Here is a 20,270-nt window from a genome sequence, read left to right as displayed (position 1 = left end):
ATTGCACCAAGAGTTCAAGGAGTTCATCTTCACAAATAGGGCCTTTCAATTCTCCTCATGTGCATGCATAGGTGACATACACACAGAGGTCAGAGGACAACCTCTGGTGTTAGTTCTCTGGTGCCATCTACCTTTTATTTGGGACAGGATCTTTCACAGGTCTGGAAGGTTGTCTGGCTGTTCAGGGAGCCCCAGCAGTTTTGGTGGGGGAGGTACGTATGGGTGTACGCATGGCCCAATGCATGTGGGAACTTGTGTATACAGAGGCCCAAGGTTGACTCTGGATGTCTTTCTCCACAGCCTTTTCACCTTAGATACTGAGACGGGGTCTCTCAGCTCAACACTGGCACTCCAGGGATTCTGTTCTCATGCTCTACCTCGGCTTTTAAAGAGAACCTTATATAGATTCTGGGGATCTAATGCAGGCCGTTATCCTCACAAGGCAAGCACTTTACCACTGTTTTATCCCCTCAAACCTAAGGATCGTCTGTTTTCCCCAAGAGTCCATTCAAGCTGAGTTCTAGTATTTGCCGTGCTTATCCTTAAGGCAGTTACTGTCGTGGAACTAAGCAACCGTGTCTGGCAGGAGACATGGGGCCCCGCTGCGCTGCTGGCCAGCCCCACTTGAGGCGGTGCTCTGAGCAAGGCAGCAGCTGTCTGATCCACTGATACAGGCAGACTAGCACACACTGGCATGCACTGAGCTGCATTAACTCCCAGACTAAGCAGTCAGCAGTGCTCTTGGATACCCCTATGGCCTCGGGTTCCCATCCCTTCCCCAGTGGTGACTGTATCTGGCCTGAACCCCTTCCTGCCGATTGCTGATTGCTACTGCTTGGGGGAGTGTACAAGAACAGAGAAATACGATGAATAGTATACAAGAACGGATGGATGCTTCGGTACAACGAATAGGCCCTGGGATCAGTCCTCAGCTCTTGAGCACAAGTTGTTGCTCCTTTCACCTTTACCAGACAGGAAGATGGAATTCTTCTTTCCTAAGAGCAAGGCACCACATCAATCCACAGACACCGTTCTGGAATCAAATCTGACCCAGAAAACGAACTTGGGGAACTAAGAAGCAGAGTGAAGAACTTTCTGTAAGTTCTCTCACTTATGAAACTATTGTCACAACTAGGGAAGAACATCCAAGAGCATTTGTGACACCGATGGAGATCACAAAGTATTGAGACTTCAGAGGTAAGGATCAACTATAAACCAGAGAGGTTGAACACCCTCTCCCCCCAGTCTGAGGTCTTGTCTGGGGAGTGGAAGGCAGGCTTGCCTGCAGAGAGAATTGTTGTGTACATATTCCAATATGCTGTATCTAACAGACGAAGCTAGACATGACTGACACCATTATTGTTACAGAGTCCTCATGACCTGTTGTAGAAGGCAGATGGCAGGTACAGCATGTTGTGTACACACAGGCTTGATCTCTAGAATTACTTATGTGAGATTTGGAGTACTCCAATTCCCTAAGGAATTTCGGGGTTTTAAGTAAGGATAAAATACTAAAACTGTAGGCACAAAGGAGGCAAACTGTTCAAGGAAAGGAGGCCAACTTGACCAGGACCTGAGAGACAATGGCATGGCATTTTACACAACTTGCTATATAAAGCTTACTCCTATTCAACAAAATCCCGAGATGCCTACCTATGTATTCAAATAGAACCTTCCACAAATGGTCCTCAAGGGAAGACCTGAGGCAGAATAGCTCCCGTTAACTATTGCAAGAGAACTCCCACTTCCTCTCTTGAAGTGTTTTAAGAGCTCAGCTGTGTCCCTTGTAATTCCTTTTAGCCAGCTCTGTCTCTAACCTCCTGTTTCACATGACAGAGGACACCTGCACTTACCCCTTTACTCCTCCTCCTTCTGGAAGCAACTGATGACCAACAAAGATTTTTGAGAAGCAGTAAGATAGTTGAAATTATTTTTGAAGAAAATGATAGGTTCAGAGAAAACACGACTAGTTAAAAATCATTTGGATAGGATCAACTTGGGCACCAAAGCATATCCCTAGGAGGCTTAAAACTTCCACTCACATCTGAGTTTCTGACCCATGAAGCTTCCTTTCAGCAGTCCTAAGTTGTGAGCACTTGGTGAGCCTCATTGTATTACCTGAGGAAAGAGAAAAGGCGGCGGCTTGGTGATGGAACCCAGGGCATGGCATCATCACCCTACCACCATCATGGCACCACTGTTGGATGAAAATGTCATCATTTTAGTGGTTATATTTTTTAAGATTTGTTTATTTTATGTATATGAGTACACGGTAGCTGTCTTCAGACACACCAGAAGAGAGCATCAGTTCCATTTAGAGATGGTTGTGAGCCACCATGTGGTTGCTGGGAATTGAACTCAGGACCTCTGGAAGAGCAGTCAGTGCTCTTAACCACTGAGCCATCTCTCCAGTCGCTAGTGGTTAGTTTTTAACCCTAAAGAAAAATACTGTGAAACAAAAAAGTATGGCAGCTAAGCCTTTTTATTTGGTTTGGAAGTATAAATTCCCCCTTATTTAGAGATGACGAATTTCAACCAGTCTTCCTCAAAGAAAGGAAGCAATCGACCCTGTGCCTTTAGCAGAGAATCCAACTCCTCCCAACAGCCTGCATGCACAGCACAAGCGGGAAACTTGCTGTCCAGTGCGGTGCCTGGAGCAGCAGCTGCACAAATTGGGTCCTACCCAGCACTCCTAAAATCTACATCCTTTGACTAAGTATCTATTATAGTTTTGGACTATGAACCCAGTACTTCTACCATTAAGCTGTTCCCCTAGTTTGGACATCTAAATCTGACCATGATCTCTCTGTGAGTGAGATGTGCATCAAAGATTTAAGAACTATTCTAGGGCTAGCAAGATGGCTTTAGAGGTAAGGGCACTTGCCAATCAGCCTGATGTCTAATCTTCATCCTTAAGCCCTACACGGTAGAAAGACAGAACTCCCTCTCCCCAACTGTCCTCTGACATCTCTAATGTGAGCTGTGGTTTGTACATGTCCACCCACATACAAACACAAATAAAAGGAAAAAGGATACAACTGTTCTAGACAACAGCCCTGGTTGCTCCCGTGGAGGCTACAACGCAGTCTGATGGAGGCTTGGGCAGGGATCTCAGACCCACCACTCACTAGCTACCTTTCAGAACTGCTGAGGACCAAATGGATCTAGCAAGCTCTTGTTATCTGGGCCCAGCCTACAAACACCTCCCAGACGTTATTTAGCACTACTCTCTGTCTTTGCACACTGCACTCTAGCGATGCCAAGCAGACGGAGCAGGGCATTTCTGCCTTAGGACCTTCTCCACCTGGAATTCCCTGCCATGTGATCTCTGCATGTCCAGCTAGTTACTCAGACCTCAGCCCAAGTATTATCTTTACAGTAAGACCACCCTAGACTATGTGCTACTCAGTGATTGTTTATTTCTGTCAACTTAACATGAAATGAGTCTTCTGGGAGGAGGAAACTTCATTGGAGAAGATCCCTCTATCAGATTGCCTGTAGGCAAGTCTGTAGAGGCATTTTCTTGACCAGTGTGGGAAGGCTCAGCCCACTGGGAGCAGTGCCACAAAGTAATCCTAGCTTGTGTAAGAAAGCAGGCTGAGCAAGCCACGAAGAGCCAGTCAGTAAGCAACAATCCTCCAAGACCTCTACTTCACCCTGACCCCTCTTAACAGAGTATGCCTAGGATGTCTAAACCCTTTCTTCCTCAAGTTGCTTTTGGTCATGTACACTGTGGCAGTGGAAAGCAAACTAGGAGAGGATGGAGTGGGCTATTGCTGTGACAGGTCTGGCCACATTACTGGGGAGGATAATGGGAAGTGTGTGGAACTATGGTTTGGAAAAGCTGTCATACACTCAAAGTTTAATGGACAGTTCTGTGGGAACTTGGAAGCTATGAGAGCTGAGAGGGGAGCAGACTGGTAGCCTGAATTGTGAAGTTACAGAGGAAAGCTTTTGAAGAATCTGTTAGGGCAGTTCAGACAATATTTGTACTAAGCATCTGTGGTTTCTGATCAGCTGGAGCTGAAGAATCAGCTGTTACCAACAAGACTAGTGACACTGAGACAAAATCTGTGAAGTATTTCCTAAGGATTAGCCCACAGAAGCTGTGATACAGCAGCGGCTTATTTCAAACTTGGTACATGTAAGAGTCTTCCATTTGTACTGGCTTTGGCAGATGCTGCGGGATTTAAGAGGTCATGGAAACAGCTCTGCGAGAGGCTGTATTAGTCAGGGTTCTCCAGAGTCACAGAATTTATGGAATCTGTATATTAAGGGAATTTACTGGAATGGCTTATAGTCTGTGGTTCAACTAACCCAACAATGGGAATCTGTGATAGGAAGTCCAAGAGTCTAGAAGCTGTTCAGTCCCATGATGCTGTTTCAGCAGATCTTCTGTAGAAGCTGGAATCCTGAAGAAGGAGGTTTCAACAGATGTGCTGGCAAGTAAGTGCAAGCAGGCGAAGAAGAACAAACCCTTCTTCCCTTTTCCACTGTCCTTATATAGGCTTCCAGCAGAAGATATGGCCCAGATTAAAGGTGTTACCACCATACCTGGACCTAAGCTTTTCTTTACGTGGAACTTGCTCTGTCCCAGGCCGGCCTTGAACTCAGAGATCTGCTTGCCTCTTGTCTCCTGATATTAAAGGCATATACCACCTCGCCTGGACCTAAGGTTTCATGCAGTCTATGGCTCAAGATCTGGATCAAAAGCGTTTGTTATCCCATGTTAAGATCCAGATCAAAAGCCTGTATCCTGCAGTCTCAATATCTGGATCACAGGACACACCTCTGGATTGTAGTTCGCTCCAGATGCAGTCGACAAGCAGGAATAGCCATCACAAAGGCCATTGGTGAAGATAAAGCTTCAGTTGCAGTGGAGACATATTGGAAACACCAGGATTGTGGGAAGACTATCAAGGATGGCAGCAAGGGTGGACTGGAGCTGGCTGAGCGCTGCTTAAGCTCTGTGGAGACCAGATCGAGTGAGACACTGCACGCAGATTTCCCTTCAATTTGGTTTGATTGTGCCTGTTCCTGGTTCTTCCCTCTTGGGAAAAGTATGCTAGCCAGTTTTAATATTACAGGAACCTAATTTTTAGATACCCTGGATATTTTAATGAGAATGAACTTGTGTTTGAATTTTAAGACTAGAGGACTTTTAAAGTTAGATGTGTTTTATGATATTGGTATTATCTTGGAGACAAACAAGAACATAAAGGTTATAGTTTAATAGCAGTATATAGTGTATCAAATTGAAAAGGGGTCAACTTGACACAAGTTAGAATACTGTGAGAAGAGGAAATCTCAGTTGAGCATATGCCCCTGTAAGCAACTTTATAGGGGCATTTTCTTGATTAATGATGGATATAGGAGAGCCTAGCCAACTGTAGGCAGTGCCAGCCTTGGGAGGTGGTCCTAGGTTGTTTTTAGGGAAGATGAAGCAAGCCATGAAGAGCAAGCCAGTCAGCACCACTCCTCCATAGTCTCTGCTTCAGCTCCTGCCTTCAGGCTATCTCAGATCCTGCCCTCACTTCTACCAAGAACTTTGGTGTGTAAGTGTAAGGTGAAATACACACTCCCCCCCCCCAACACCCCCAAGCCGATTTTGGTCATGTTTTATTTCCTATTAATTTATTCACTTGACATCCTGAATAAAGCCCCCCTCACAGCCCCTTCATCTCTGAGAAAGGACAGGTACTCCCTGGGCATCAACCCACCCAAGTCACTCCAGGTCTAGGTACATCCTCGGCCACTGAAGCCAGACAAGGCAGCTGGCTCAGTTAGGGGAACAGGATCCACAGGCAAGCAACAGTCAGGGTAAAGCCCAGCTGCAGTTGTTGGACCCACATGGAGACCAAGCTACACATCTGCTACATGTGTGCCCAGGTCCAGCCCCTGGTGCATTTTGGTTGATGGTCCAGTCTCTGGAAGCTCCCAAGACTCCAGGTTGGTTGACTATTGATCTTCCTGGGGAGTCCCCATCCCCTCTAGGTTCCTCAATCCTAGCAACAACCACAAGTCTGGCCACTCTGGTGAGTCACCCTAATTCTCTGCAAGGGACTTGGCACACTTTCTCCGCTGTGCCTAGCAGTCTGCTCACACACGTTTACTGCAGAGATGAAGCTACTCTGGAGAGTGTAGTTTACTAGAGCAATGTCAAACGCTCTAATCAGAGAACTGTTCTTGCTTTTATCTACTGGTTCTCTTGGCAGTGAAAGAAATTCCACTGGTTTACTCTCTGATCATATTAAGTGAAACTCTACCTTATCACAAAAAGACTGGCTGGCCATGGTAGCTATAGGGAGGCAGAGGCAGATGGATCTTTTAATTCAAACCCAGCCTAGTTCTCCAGGATAGCAGAATGACCCTGTCTCAAAATAAGCTTTAAAAGAACAGGAGGGAGGAAAGAGTGCAAAACACAGGCTGTTCTCATCAGTGCCAAGTGCTGACTCATGAGCTGTCATCCTCCCTTCAGGTGTCCCTGTGAAGCTGTTCACCAGATTTTATCCATATTCCTGGAAAGTGCCAAGGTCAGTTAATAATAATGATGCTCTTGATCACAGGCTGGATCAGCAAAAGCCAGATGGCCTGGAGGCTTGCTGGGCAAAGCTGCCTAAGATAGAGGGAGAATCTCCTTCATTAGACACCAAGCTAAGAATTGTCCAAAGCCTCCTACCAGAAACGCGACATTTAACCGTGGCTTATTTAGCTGTGGCTTTTTCAGTTATACATGAAAGACATCTAAGTTCAATATTCGAGGTTCCAAATCATTAGGTCACACATTAATGCTGTATAAAAGAAGACCACAACTGTTGCTCTAATCTGCCTATGATCCAGAAAAGCTAATGGAATTCTCCTGTTACCGAGTTATGCCCAATCCATCTTGCCATCATGGGTAGGGCAGAGAAGCCTCTTCGTGACCTTTCCTGAGCTCCATAAATACAGAAAAGTAAAAGGCACACACTGACAGTTGATTTATTTACTGAGTATACAGAGCAGGGCCCCATCTGTTGGTGCTGGTTAAACATATCTAGGAGAAGGGCATGGCAACAAAGGAGTCCTGGCTTGACTCCTTTTCCGTGTCCATGCAGTCCACACGTTGCATGACTTCACACAAAAGGAGGTGGAGTTTCACTATTGTCTGTGAGTCCACGTTCTCAGGCTTGCTTTGTTTTATATCAACTGAACTGCTCCAGAAGCAACAAGAGGTGCAATGGTTTTGTATCGAATCAAGTGCTGTGAGCCCTCCTCCAAGTCAATAACATAGTCTCTGAAAAAGGACGAAAAGTTGGATGTATGGCGTCTAGCTGATTCTCCATGGGGAAGATACACATGCTACTCACCTCTGCTCGTCAGCTTCTGGTTCTACTAGTATGTTTTCCTGCCGTTCTTTCACTCTCAGAAACACGTATGAATCTAGGTCTGGTTTGGGAACTGCCAGGAAAACAAAAACGTAACCATGAGCAGCTAACATGTTCAGCTTGACGAAAGCCACTAGCCTTGATGCTGAGATGCAGAAACTACTCATCCCACAAATGACAGACTTACACTGTCCAGGGGATTCTTCTGCAGCAGCTCCCTACTATGAAAGGGGCCCATTTCAAGAACTCCAGTGAATAGCACTGAATCCTTTATACACACACAGCTTAGTAGCGTCAATCATAGAATAAAGCAATTGTTCTGTAATAACTGTCCACAGACACGCACACACACAGTTCAGTAGCATTAATCACATAATGGAGCAATTATCCTGTAACAGTCAATGATTTCAGTTACTGTCCACACACACACACACACACACACAGTTCAGTAGCATCAATCACATAATGGAGCAATTATCCTGTAACAGTCAATGATTTCAGTTACTGTCCACACACACACATACACACACACACACACACACACACACACACACACACACACACACACACACACACAGAGTTCAGTAGCATTAATCACATAATGGAGCAATTATCCTGTAACAGTCAATGGTTTCAGTTACTGTCCACACACACACACACACACACACACACACACAAACACACACACACAGAGTTCGGTAGCATTAATCATATAATGGAACAATTATTAGTTGTAATAAATTATAAATAGTTAACTAATAAAGTTGATGGTTTCTGCTACTGTCCTCAACCCACCCTCATGCTTTTGATGAGGAGAGGATACAATGTCTACACAATGGAGGTAAATTACTTAGAAACTGAAATAATTTGGCTACCACTTTAACACAGGTTCTGAGGTATCATGTCTGTTATCTGATAAGTGAGATTTTATAATACTGGTCACAACAGTGCAGGATTAGAAAGTATTCTTTAGGTATTCACGTGTATGATGTACACTGCCTGCTTGCAGTGTCCAGAGAGCCCTTAAGAGGGTGTTAGATCCCTTGAACTGGTTATAGACAGTTCTGACCTTGCCAGAACTGAACCCAGGAATTTTACAAGAGCAGCAAACGCGCTCTTAATCATGGAGCCGCTTCTCTAGCCCCAGCAATGCAGGATTTAAACTTGCAGGTCGTCTCTAGGCTCTGTCACTGTGTGTTAGAGCACAGAGGACTACAGGTCCCAAACTGAAAAGTGAGCCAGACGAGTGGGGGCAACTGCACAGTAGGGAAGACTCGGGCAAGTCTAACGTCTGTCCAGATGAGGTGCCTAACGGAGCTGCTGGTGAAGACTCACACTTGTGGCACTCAAGCAACAGATGCGAGCTTTAAAGAAAAGCCAGAGTGTAAAGAGGAGGAATGAGGTTGGGACGCCTCCTGGAGGCTGAGGTAGAAATGTGCACGAATACCTGCAGCCTTGCATAAAGAAAGGCTTGGGTTACACGGTGAGTGTGGAGTACGGGGCAGGAACTAAGCAGTTTCCCAAGAAATGCGCCACCCTTCCATACCACTGCCTCCTGTCAGTTATGTGTCACAAGCTGGGGAGGGCTCCAGGGCTGCTCTGCTCCAGCAGCAGTTCTCAAGGCAGATTCAGTGAACTTGCTGATTTAGAATTCTCCACAGGGGTATGGGTCTGGTTTATTCCAAGACATCACAGGCTGAAGTGTACTCCTTTGAAATTCACACACGCAAGCTACACCTTCTAGTATTTGGGGTAAGACTATGGAGGAAGGCTTTTAAGAAGGTATTTAAGTTTAAGGGTCATTAAGGAGTGGCCCTTTGTCAATCTGACCAGTGTTCTGATAAGGGGATGCCAAAACACAGAGGGTATAAGTGACTTTAAAAAGAGGCTTAGTCTTCCCTTTGTCATGTAGGACACATAGAAGGAAGCTTGGAGGGAGACAAGTTCTTCCTCGACACCAAATCTTCTGGTGCCTTCATCTTGAACTCCAGCTACCAACAGTGAGCTATTCAAATACAGGTCAGTGTTCAGACCACAGGACTCTGGTATAGCACCCATGTTAGGGCAAGGATAAGTTCTCAGGGCCTGCTCTATGTGTGGTCTAGGAACACTGAGTTCAGTACACGAGCTGGGTCTGCTTTAGAGAAGGGTCTGACTTGGTCTGACAATTTTGTCTCATTAGACTTAACTAGATCAGGCTGTGGCAGACAGATATGGATTTCACTGACAGCTCACACACACTCAATTGGCTGATCGTCACATCAGAGCTGAAAAGCCCTTTCCTGAGGCAGAAAAATGCCACCGATCCCCCTTCCCCTCCCATGGTGTGTGACTGAATAAAGGGAGGGGTCTGTATCTGAGTAAGAGCTGTGAGTCCAATCCAATTCTCAGGACACAGAATAATGCTGAAACAGTAACCCTGACATCTACTTCTGATTACTTTGTTTTTAACCAGAACCTTCTTCTACTTCTTTCTCTGCCTCCCTATTTTCCATACTGAAGAGAATGGACTCCCAGGTATCTGAAGATGTCTGGGGTGCACACTGTGATCCTGACCTTGATCTGGAAAAGGCAGCTAGGCTTACCTGCCCTCATGAGGTCCACTTTCTGCAGGTTGGGAGGCATGTGCTTTAAGGCAACGTTTTTAAAATGGGTCTCTGTGTGATCCATATACCTGGAAGGAAGAATTTAGATGGCTGCATGGCTGCACTGCACAAGTAGGAGCAGCAAGGTCAGTGGCTGACAACTGTAGACGGACCCATGCTTGCAAGCAAGCACAGAAGCAGTTCGCCATTTTCTCATCACTTACTCTTTGGCAAAGACAAACTCCTCTGGAGACAGGCTGGAAGGCTCCCCTGCAGGGCGTGTTTTCTCCTTTTCTAGGATGTGAGGGAAAAACTTCTCTATCTGTGAAGGGAAATAAAAATCATGAAAATCTACCATTCAGGGGTCACATGCTTGCACTGTTTCCCTTTTGGCAGTGCTGAGGACTGATCTCTGTGTCTTGCATATGCTAGTTCTCTGCCACTGAGCTATCCCAGACGCAGTTTCATTTTGTGTATTTGCCTGTGCATGTGTGCATATGTGTGTAGGGTGCAGTTATGTATGTGCACATGTGAACACATACATGTGAATGAGCCAGAAGACAACCTTGCACTTCATTCCTCAGGTACCACTGACCCCGACTTGTGAGACACTGTCTCTCACTGGCCTGGAACTTACTGAATTAAGTTGTTGCTAGTTTAAAGGATGACAAGAAAGGGCTACAGAAATCGCTCAGTGGTTAAGAGTATTTTATACAGTTGCAAAGGAACTGGGTTCAATTTCCAGTACCCACATGATAGTACAAAACCATCTAAGTTCACTTCCATGGAGTCCCACGCGACACTGTGATCTCCATGGGCACCAGACACGGACACTGTGAATAGACTTCCATGCCAATGAAACACCCATACACATAAAACTAACAACAACAGCAACAATAAAACTGACAAGAAGCCAGGAGTATAGCTTTGTGGTACAGCACATGTCTAGCATGTGCAAGGTCCAGTTCCCCAAGCACTAAGGGGTTAAAAAAAAAAATCTCACCAACTGCAAGATTCTAAGAATTCAAAGAAAGATGTATTCTAAGATCCCCAAAAGAAAGACAATTCAAAGACGAAAGCTTTGGTAAAATAATTCAGAGAACAGAAATGTAACTGACGCTAAGGAAGAGAGGAGACATCATTTAATATTTAATGTATAGGGTATCTTCCCAGGAGCTGAAACCTACACAGAAGCTGAAAATGTGTATATAGATACAAAAATGACACCAAATCGTGAGAGTATCTCCAGAGAGACACATGTAGCTTGGAAAACAGTAGCAAGACTTAAAGCAGCTCGGCATCAAGTCCAAGGCGAACTCACAGGCCAACCCACATGCTAAATGCTACACACAGGAAAGGCGTGCACCAGCAGCCTGGGAGGACTGGCCTGCAGTGTGGAGCGCTGCTCTTCCTCCTAAAGGAAACAGTCTTCGGAAGTGCGAACCTGACAACGGCCGGCAAAGGGGACGGGGGGACAGGGGCGGCACAGACGGACTGACACGGGACGGGGACGGGGACGGGGACGGGGACGGGGACACTGACCGTCCTTTAAAACTGTAAATCTATTCTTTTAAGTTTTTGTCTTGTATGCTGTTTCCTAAAGCTACCTAACAGTCAGGCACAGTGGTAAACGCCTATAATCCTAGCACTTAGATGAAAACAGGCAGAGTTCAAGTGTGAGGCAGCACTGGCTACACAGAGACCTGGTCTTAGTAATAGCAAGGTCTGCTATCTTTGTGCTACAGTTTGTCTTTGTAGACAAACTGTAATCATAGCAAGAACAGGGAGGGTTATTCATGGATGACTATTGGTCTAGGGATGGAAATGAATCCATGGTAGGCCACCTAGCATATGTGAGGCCTTAAATTCAAATCTCAGCTCTGGTTCAGGAGCTGGGTCAGTAGGTTAAGGCTCTTGCCATGAAACCTGAGGATCTGGATTTGATCCCCTGAAGCCAACATGGTGGATGCAGAGAACTTAGTCCTACAGTTGTCCTCTGAGCTCAACAAGCACACTGATAAAAGTTAAAAGGAGAATGCCCACTGAAGCTTGGGCAGAGGATCGTGAGTTCAGGTCAGCGTGGAGTACAGCAGTGTGGACTACAGCGAACGCTTGTCTTTGTCTTAAACAAACGTGGACTGGGGACCCAGTGTAGCTGGCAGAGCGCCTGCCTACCATACACAGGCACCGGGCTTGATCTCCAGCCTTACGCAAAGCAGTAGGGAGTGCATGCCTATGAGCCCAACGCTTGGGAAGTTCAGGGTCCTCCTTGGCTCCAGAGTGAGTCTGAAGCCAGACTAAGCTTCAAACAATAAATCCCAATAACTCATAAACAACAACAGCAACAAAAAATAAATAAAAACACAAAAGCAGCCGGGTATGGTAACTTACACCTTTAATCTCAGCACCAGGGAATGATCTGAGGCAAGCAAATCTTTTGAGTTTGAGGCCATCCCTGTCTATGCTGTGAGTTCAAGACTAGCCAAGGGTACATAACAAGACCTGTCCAAGATACTCCCTGTCCCCAATGAACAGCCCCACAAAACTAATAAAAACACATTGTCCAGTGGTTAGATGTCTATCTGAGAATTTTCTGATAAAAGTCTTATTGCCTCAGTCTCATTAATATAAGATATAAATTTTTATTGCATGTGCGTTAGAACTGATGACAAGGCAGCTAGTATTTTCAGTGACAAGATCAGGATTCAGAGTCCAGGATAATGGCCCAACTTAAAGGTCACATTTAATGGGTGGGAGAGACAGTTCAAAGGCTGAGTCTTTGCTGTTCTTTTGGAGACCCAGGTTTGGTTCGCGGCACCCACATGAGAGCTTGGAACCATCTCTACCTTTAGTTCCAGGGAACCGATGCCCTCTTCTGGACTCTGAAGGTATTGTGCATTCCCAGGGCCCCAGACATGCAGGCACAACACTTGGACACAGATATACTGGAGGGGAGGCATGAGAGACCATGCCCAGCTCAGCAGGCGTTCTTTCTGTAGTGTTTATTAGTGTGGGTGCTGAGGCCAGAGCACTATACAGCAGCAAGTTTTCATCGTCCACTTGACAGATTCTAAGTAACTACAACTGGCTCTCACCAGCCAGACAGCTCTCATACAGAGCTCCAACTTCACGACTCACTCTACCCCCAGCAAGCACCATGAGCATCAAATAAGTTGGATATAAAACATGTTACATTTTCCTGGGCTTATCTAACCTATAGTTTCCACTACACATCCCAGAACGTTCTCTCCTCACTCCCTGGCTACAACGCTGAGGGCTCCTATAATCTTCAGGCCCTCGATTTCTCCCCATGCTCTTCAGTATCCCAGACTTTACTGCATCAATGGCCATCAAACCTTCATGAGTCGACACCGCAAATAGCTGCTAAGGACATAGCGGATCCTCTCCATCTCCATTCGGTGGACACTGACCTTCAGATCCCCCTTCTTGGCTCTTCTGAGATTTTCTTCCTATTATGAGAGAAATTTAAATCATGATGTTCCAATACTAAACACCATAAGCACTGGCAAAGTAGAGAACCCAAAGATTATGCAGATCTAAGAGATAAAGAACACTATCAGGTATATAATTCAAAACTACCCATTTTAAAGGCAACTATTTGAATAGAATCTGAACACGGTCAGCCACAAGGGTCCAGGGTTCCAACTGTAAAGGAGATATAATAAAGCACACAGCAGAAATGTGTAAGGGTCCATAAACCGGTGTCGTAACACTCGTTTGGGGACTTGGTAGATAGCTCCGTGGGTACAGTGCCTGTTACTGCAGGCCTGATGACCTGAGTTTGTGTTCCCAGAGCCTCAGTAAGGCCAGGAGTGGTAGTGCGTGTCTGTAACCCCAGCACAAATGCAGTAGCAAAGGAAGGCAGAGACAGGAAAAATTCTGGAAGCTCCTGGGCCAGCTAGGCTGACATGGCCTGCAGTGAGCAATTAATGGACCCTGTCTCAATGTGGAAGAGGAGTACTGACTGCCAAAGTTGTGTTGTGACCTTCACACCCACACACACGTGTTGGAGAATAACACAAAGCTAAAGCAACAATCAGTCCACTAGGAGCTGTAACACGCACTGTATTGCTCTGAAGGTAATAAACTAAGCCCAGAGCACACTAAGCTAACATCAACAAGGGTCGGGCAGGTTAGGGATGTAAGAAAGAGCTGTCAAGGATGGTAGGAAACAGGACAGCATAGTGAACAGGATGATACTTAGCTGCTCTGGCAAACCCTCTCATGCAGAGTCAGTGACAGGCCAGACTGTTCACAGGAAGCTGGCATACTGGTGTTTATAGCAACTCTTGGGCTGGAGAGCAGGCTTGGCATTTGAGAGCGCTTCTGCTTTTGCAGAGGACTCTGGTTTGGTGCCTAGTACACAATAACCTGAGTTCCAGGGAATCTGATCCCCTCTTCTGGGTTTTGTGGGCACCAGACATGCATGTAGCACAGAAACATCCATGCTGGCAAAACATTCATACACAAAAAATAAAAATTAAGTAAAAAAATGTGATGGAAACTCTTGTAGTTTATAAACATAGATGCAATGGCCAATTTTGGTTGCCACCTTGCCCACATCTGGAATCAACTGACACCCAAGCAGCTGAGCACACCTGTGAGGGTTTTTCTGATTAGATCATTTGAAGTGGAAAAATTGACCTTCATATTTGGGCCACACCTTCTGTGGGCCGCCTACATAAAAGGACAGTTGAGAAGGAGGCTCTTGATTTTGCCTGCTTGCCCTCACTCTCGATGGCAAGTTCATCTACCCTGCTCTTAAGGCATTACTTCCCTAGCAGTAGAGCACACCTTTGGGATTCCAACATGTACTGAACATGAGCCGAGACGTCTATCTTACTGGACTGAACCCCTCACTGTAAGATTCTCGGCCTTTCTACTGGGAGTCAGCTATTGTTGGACTAGCCAGGCCACACCGTATAAGCACTGTAATGAACACAGACTTCAGTCTTTCAGTTGTTTCTTTAGAGAACCGTGACTAATACAGCTGGAAACTACTTTTTAAGAAATGTTGGGCTGAGCCAAGCAAAATGTCTTGGTATCAGACCACACTTCACCTCGCTGACCACGCTTCTAGCGTTCTTCCTCTGCACACGCTGACCACACGCTTCTAGCCTTCTTCCTCTGCAGTCCAGAGACTCTTACCATGTGCTCTAGCTGTTCCATGACACATTCCACAATCTCAGACTTGCTTTCCAGGAGCTCAGGGGCAAACTTTTCATTCATCCAGGCCTAAAAAGCAACACAGGAAAAATATGATACTTGCAATGGAGAAAAACACTAGAGACAGTTCAGGGGCCCCGACAGTTACACATGTCTCACGTGTTCTGAGCTCATGCTGTAAGGGAGCCTTTCCGTCTCCTGTTAGGAAGGGGCTTTCACTCAGCTGAAGAAGATTATTTCAATTACTTCACGTCTTTCATCACTATGGTAAGTTCTGAGTACTGCCACCGACACGCTAGCCTTACCTGTCACCTAAGAGCAGCAACTGGAACACCTTCCTACTTCCTCACCAATCCTGGCACCGTCAACTTTCTTCCTTCTTTCCCTCTTCCTCTTGTGAGACGGCTCACTGTGTAGTAGTCTGGCTGGCCTGGAACTGGCTACGCAGACCAGAGTGGCCTCGATCCCACTGGCCCGCTTCTGCCTTCTGAGTACCAGCACTAAAGACAAGCTACCTCACCTGACTTAACACGTTCTCTTTCTAGGTAATTTCTTTTGCTGTTGCTATTGTATCTACTCAGTGTGCATGTGTGTGAGAGAGAGACACAGCACACACATGGAGGTCAGAGGACAACATGTAAGTCCTACTGATCAAACTCCGTTTGTTACGCTTGGAGGTGAGCACCTTGCCTGCCTAGCATACTTACCTTTCCTTTATAGGAGACTCAAGTTCTAGCTTACTTCAGACTTAGATAACAATCAAGCTCAACCTTCCTGAGTTGCCTGAGTCTCTGCTTACCCAATTATAATCATCATGACACAACAAACAGTTTTGATATAAGTAAGTTCTATTTCAAACTCCTCTAACAGTGACACAAATATATAAATAATTTTTTGTGGTTCTGGGGACGAACTCGGGGCATAGCACAGAGTAGGTCAATTCCCTACCACTGAGCCATACTCCCAGCTTCCAACAGAATTACTATGTTCTTCATTGTTATCATCTGAATCTTGTTCTGCAAAATCTGCACACTGCTGGTTCTGACTCAGTAACAAAGTGGTTGCCTAGTATGTGCAAGTTCCTTGGTTCTATCCCCAGAATCACAAAATCTAAGCAGAATTCACATGCCATCATCCCAACTCCAAATGTTTTGAAGAAGTGAGGGTGCTAAAACAAGCTCATGAGGATGGGACCTAATTCAGTGTGACTGGCGTCCTCTTCAGAAAACAAAATGTTATCACAGACGCGGCCAAGAGAGAAGACCGAGTGAAGACACTGGAGACAGCTATCAAAGGCCAAGGAGAGATGCCCCAGAAGAAACCATCCAGCAAGTACACGAACCTTGGCCTTTAGAGGTTAATCCGTTTGATTATACAGTCCCACCAAACAAATGCAGTCACTGAAATGAGAAACTCTGCACTGTAGGAAATACCTAATGAACCTTTTATTTTTTAAAGTTTAGCTAAAGTACAATTACATCTTCCCCCTTCCTCTCCTCTCCTCCCTCTAACCCCCCCCCACCATACCCCCTGACTCCTCAAATTCATGGCCTCTTTTAAATTATTGTTACATATATATGTAAATACATAAACACACCTGCTAGATTCATTTAGTGTTGCTCGTCTGTACATTTTTAGGGCTGACCACTTGGTATTGGAGCTCATCTCTGAGGAAGACGAAATTTTCCTTCCCTCAGCAGTAGCTAATTGTCTGCAGCTCATTTTGGGGCGGGGCCCTGTGAGATTTCTCCAGCCGCGACATTCATTTTACGGGTCCTGTTTAAATAGCCACATTACTGCCCTTTCATGGGCAGAGCGTCCCTGTCAGACTTAGAAGACAGTCCTGCAGCAGATGTCCTGGCCCTCTGGCTCCTTCTGCTCTCTTCTTCCGTGCTCCCTGAGCCTTAGCTGTAGAGGGCTGTGCTGTAGCTGGGTACCCATGGTCAGCGGTCCTCTAAACAACACTCACGAGTACATGCCAGGGGCTGGAGAGATGGCTCAGTGGTTAAGAGCACCGACTGCTCTTCCAGGGGTCCTGAGTTCAAATCCCAGCAACCACACGGTGGCTCACAACCATCTGTAAAATGGGATCCAGTGCCCTCTTCTGGTGTGTCTGAAGACAGCTAAAGTGTACTCGCAGAGGCAGATACTCTCTGTGAGTTCAAGGTTGGCCACCAATACATAGTCCCAGTCTCAAAAGCAAACTAAAAAACTTTCAAGCATGTTCAGAATTCCTAAACTACCAGAGGTTCACGAGAAGACATTATTGAAGGAGGAGGAGGAAGAGGAGGAAGAAAGAAGAAAACTGAGTTAATACAATGTAAGAAATAACCATTGCTATCAAGACTAAAAGGGACGCTGGCATTTTCTTGTCAGAGCAGACATTTTCCAGTGGCGGGAGAGGGGCAGAGGAGGAGACTGCAATAGAGAAGTGCATGGTTCCACCACACACATCTTTATGTCCTGAAAATACCACAGCAGAGCCTTGCTCTGTGAAACATTCTACTGCATATGCCCGGAGTTGTCTTTTACTGGCCATCCTAGAAGAATGACAAGACGAGACTTCTAGACAATGCCTTGCTCCCTAGTTTCCTATTTTTATGCAGACGTTACAAGCACTGCTCTTTAGAAACAAATCTTCAGTTCCCATCTTTTCTGAGCCCTGGTATTGCACACACGGGACATATGGGCTTTATTTGGGGTGCTTACCTGCTCCAGCCTTTCAATGAGTTCCGCAGGAGTTAAGACCACCTCCTCACTACCCTCATCAGAGTCCTGTCCATGGAGATCCAGAACCTCTGTCATCGTTTCTGAACCAGGAACCTACACCTGAAAATAAACCAACACCCTGAAAAGTTTCTCACCCTTACTTGCAAGAAAAGGCTTTTAGGGAAAAGTTCATTGGGGCTGGAGGGGGAGCGCTGACCAGGGCTGGAAAAAATCAAAGACTAATTTCCAGTGTTGGGCTTAGTCCCTCAAGGATTAATTAGGTCAGTTGTCGGCTTCTCTCCTAAGCCGTTCCCACTGCATGGGTCTGGAACCGAGCAGATACCATACTAAACCGCAAGTGTTCCTTTTCGTCCCCAGTACCAGCTTTGTGCCTTAGTGGCACAGGTGCCCGTTCGGTTCAAATGTGAAACGTGCATCGTGTTAAGTGCTTGGCCCATCCAGTCGGCTGCTATAACTGACCCGGGTCGCCTGATCACTCCAACGCTCACCTCGCAATAGGCACTTAAAGCGGGTACACGGCGCGGGAATTCCTCTTCCGTTCTCTCTCAGCCCTCACGCTCGCACCACAGGAGAGGTAGGCGCGGGAACTCTCTCTGAAATAACTCCGGAGACCGCACCCACCGACCAGACCTCTGCCTGAGCAGCTCCCGCGCTCCTTTCCGAAACACAGCGTCAACCGGAAACATCCCCGCGCTGAGAGAGCACTAACCAATCAGTCTTGGGGAAGAGCGGACACGCTCCCTTGGCCCCGCCCACCGCGGGGCGGGCTCTCTCCACGCTATAGAGCGTACTTCCGGAAGGCGGTGACGGAGGCTGGGAGTGCAGTCCCGGGTGGCACTGGCCCGGAACTGCCACGTGGGGGCGCTCACCTCACACAGCAAGGAAACCGGCAGCGCCGTCTTGTGGCGGATCGGTACAGGCCCTGTTCCTTCCTTCCTATAACATTTACTATGGGTTGGTTCCGTCGCCACGCCTGTTTGCCCTATTAGTTCGTAGATTCATAAATGTATGTTGAAACCATATTTAAGAGACACACTCCATTGTCCTTCCTTTACATTCTTTTGTGCAGAAAGGTTCTCTAATCTTATTTGAGTTGTTCTTTTTGGTGATGAAAGTGTCTTGTCTATCTAGGATTCTACCTTTTTAGTGTATGTGAACGCAATATACACATATACTATATGCTCACAAGTATGGGGGGAGTGAGGAACATGTGCCTATCCTTAGTCCCTTGAGATAGGCTTAAAAGACTCCGGAAGCCCCAGTGATCTTTTGGTCTCTGCTCCCCACGTGACTGGGGTTATAATATCGAGCTTTTTTTCTTTTTTCTTTCTTTCTTTCTTTCTTTCTTTCTTTCTTTCTTTCTTTCTTTCTTTCTTTCTTTCTTTCTTTCTTTTTCTTTTTAAATTGAATTCAGGTCACAATTGCATAACAAGTGCTCTTACCCATCGAGCCCCTTAAGTTTATTTTTACAGATTTATTTATTTTCATGTATGGATGTTTGCTTGCACATGAATGCGGGTGCCTGCGGAGGCCAGAAGGCATCAGATCTAGATGGAGCTAGAGTTACACATGGTGAGCTGTTCAAATGGGTGCTAACAACCAAACTCCAGTCCCCTGGTTTGGAGCCAGTGCTCTAAACCAATTGGCTATCTCTCCAGCCCCTAGGCCCCTAACGTTTTTAAGTATCAAACTTCCTAGTTAGCTTCAGAGATGGAATCATATTGCAAATTTTATAGTTTCATATACCTATAAAGTATGCATGTTGACATATTACTACTTGAAATAGTATGAAATAACAGGACTAATGGAAAATTGTGGAAATTTGAACTTGAGGTAGCTTGAAGACTTTTGGCATTATACCTATTTTTTTTTCATTAAAATAATCTGTATAGATTTGGAGGGGGATGCAGGGTGGTGGTACCCTGGGTCCAGTCTTCGTGACTAAGTTAAACAAAATCTCTTCTAGAGTTTATTACTGATGTAAAAAATATTTTTTTTAATTGATACAGGATCTCATCATGCAACTCTGGCTGACATGAAACTTGCTATGTAGATCAGGTTGGCCTCAGACGTATAATGTACCACCCACGTCTGCCTCCCGATGGTGTCAACATTTTAATTAATCGGCTGACTTTTGAAATGTGAAGAATAGGATGATTATATTTTGTTCCACATATCATTAGATTTGTATTTTACTATCAAATGAGCATGGCACAGATAAGATATATTCCATTTGTAGAATAGCCCAGGGTGATACAAAATTACTGTATTTATCTTTAGTTATGAAAATGTCATTTTAGCTTTGAGGGGTGAAGTTGGTTATGAAGTTATATTTTCTGAAACAGGAGCCAGGAGCGTTGGCTGTCTGGGATATTACAGTAGCGTCTGTAAGCAGCTGCAATTC

The 20,270-nt window shown here is 45.7% G+C and overlaps 1 protein-coding gene across 1 annotated transcript; it reads right to left on the bottom strand.

Annotated features, from left to right (window-relative positions):
- Positions 1 to 6,962: 6,962 nt before the first annotated feature.
- On the bottom strand, positions 6,963 to 18,550 carry Gins4 (GINS complex subunit 4). Its single transcript, XM_032919296.1, has 8 exons — positions 18,355 to 18,550; positions 17,846 to 17,965; positions 15,119 to 15,205; positions 13,306 to 13,419; positions 10,174 to 10,271; positions 9,950 to 10,038; positions 7,347 to 7,437; positions 6,963 to 7,273 (listed from the first exon to the last, which is right to left on the bottom strand). The coding sequence occupies exons 2-8, from the start codon at positions 17,939 to 17,941 to the stop codon at positions 7,177 to 7,179; spliced, it is 672 nt and encodes a 223-aa protein (XP_032775187.1). The 5' UTR covers positions 17,942 to 17,965; positions 18,355 to 18,550; the 3' UTR covers positions 6,963 to 7,176.
- Positions 18,551 to 20,270: the final 1,720 nt, after the last annotated feature.

This window comes from Rattus rattus, chromosome 13 (assembly GCF_011064425.1).
Source record: "Rattus rattus isolate New Zealand chromosome 13, Rrattus_CSIRO_v1, whole genome shotgun sequence".
Classification (NCBI taxonomy): domain Eukaryota; kingdom Metazoa; phylum Chordata; class Mammalia; order Rodentia; family Muridae; genus Rattus; species Rattus rattus.
The sequence above is the reverse complement of the archived record's forward strand: the minus strand, read 5'-3'. Positions and strand labels throughout refer to the sequence as shown.

What these genes read in the sequence shown, in the direction of transcription:
- Gins4 (XM_032919296.1), bottom strand. Translation starts at nt 17,941, where the DNA reads ATGACAGAGGTTCTGGATCTCCATGGACAGGACTCTGATGAGGGTAGT. An exon ending in GAGTTTGTCTTTGCCAAAGA is followed by an intron (nt 10,039 to 10,173) that starts GTAAGTGATGAG and finishes TCTTCCTTCCAG; the next exon opens with GTATATGGATCACACAGAGA. An exon ending in AGTGGACCTCATGAGGGCAG is followed by an intron (nt 7,438 to 9,949) that starts GTAAGCCTAGCT and finishes TTTTCCTGGCAG; the next exon opens with TTCCCAAACCAGACCTAGAT.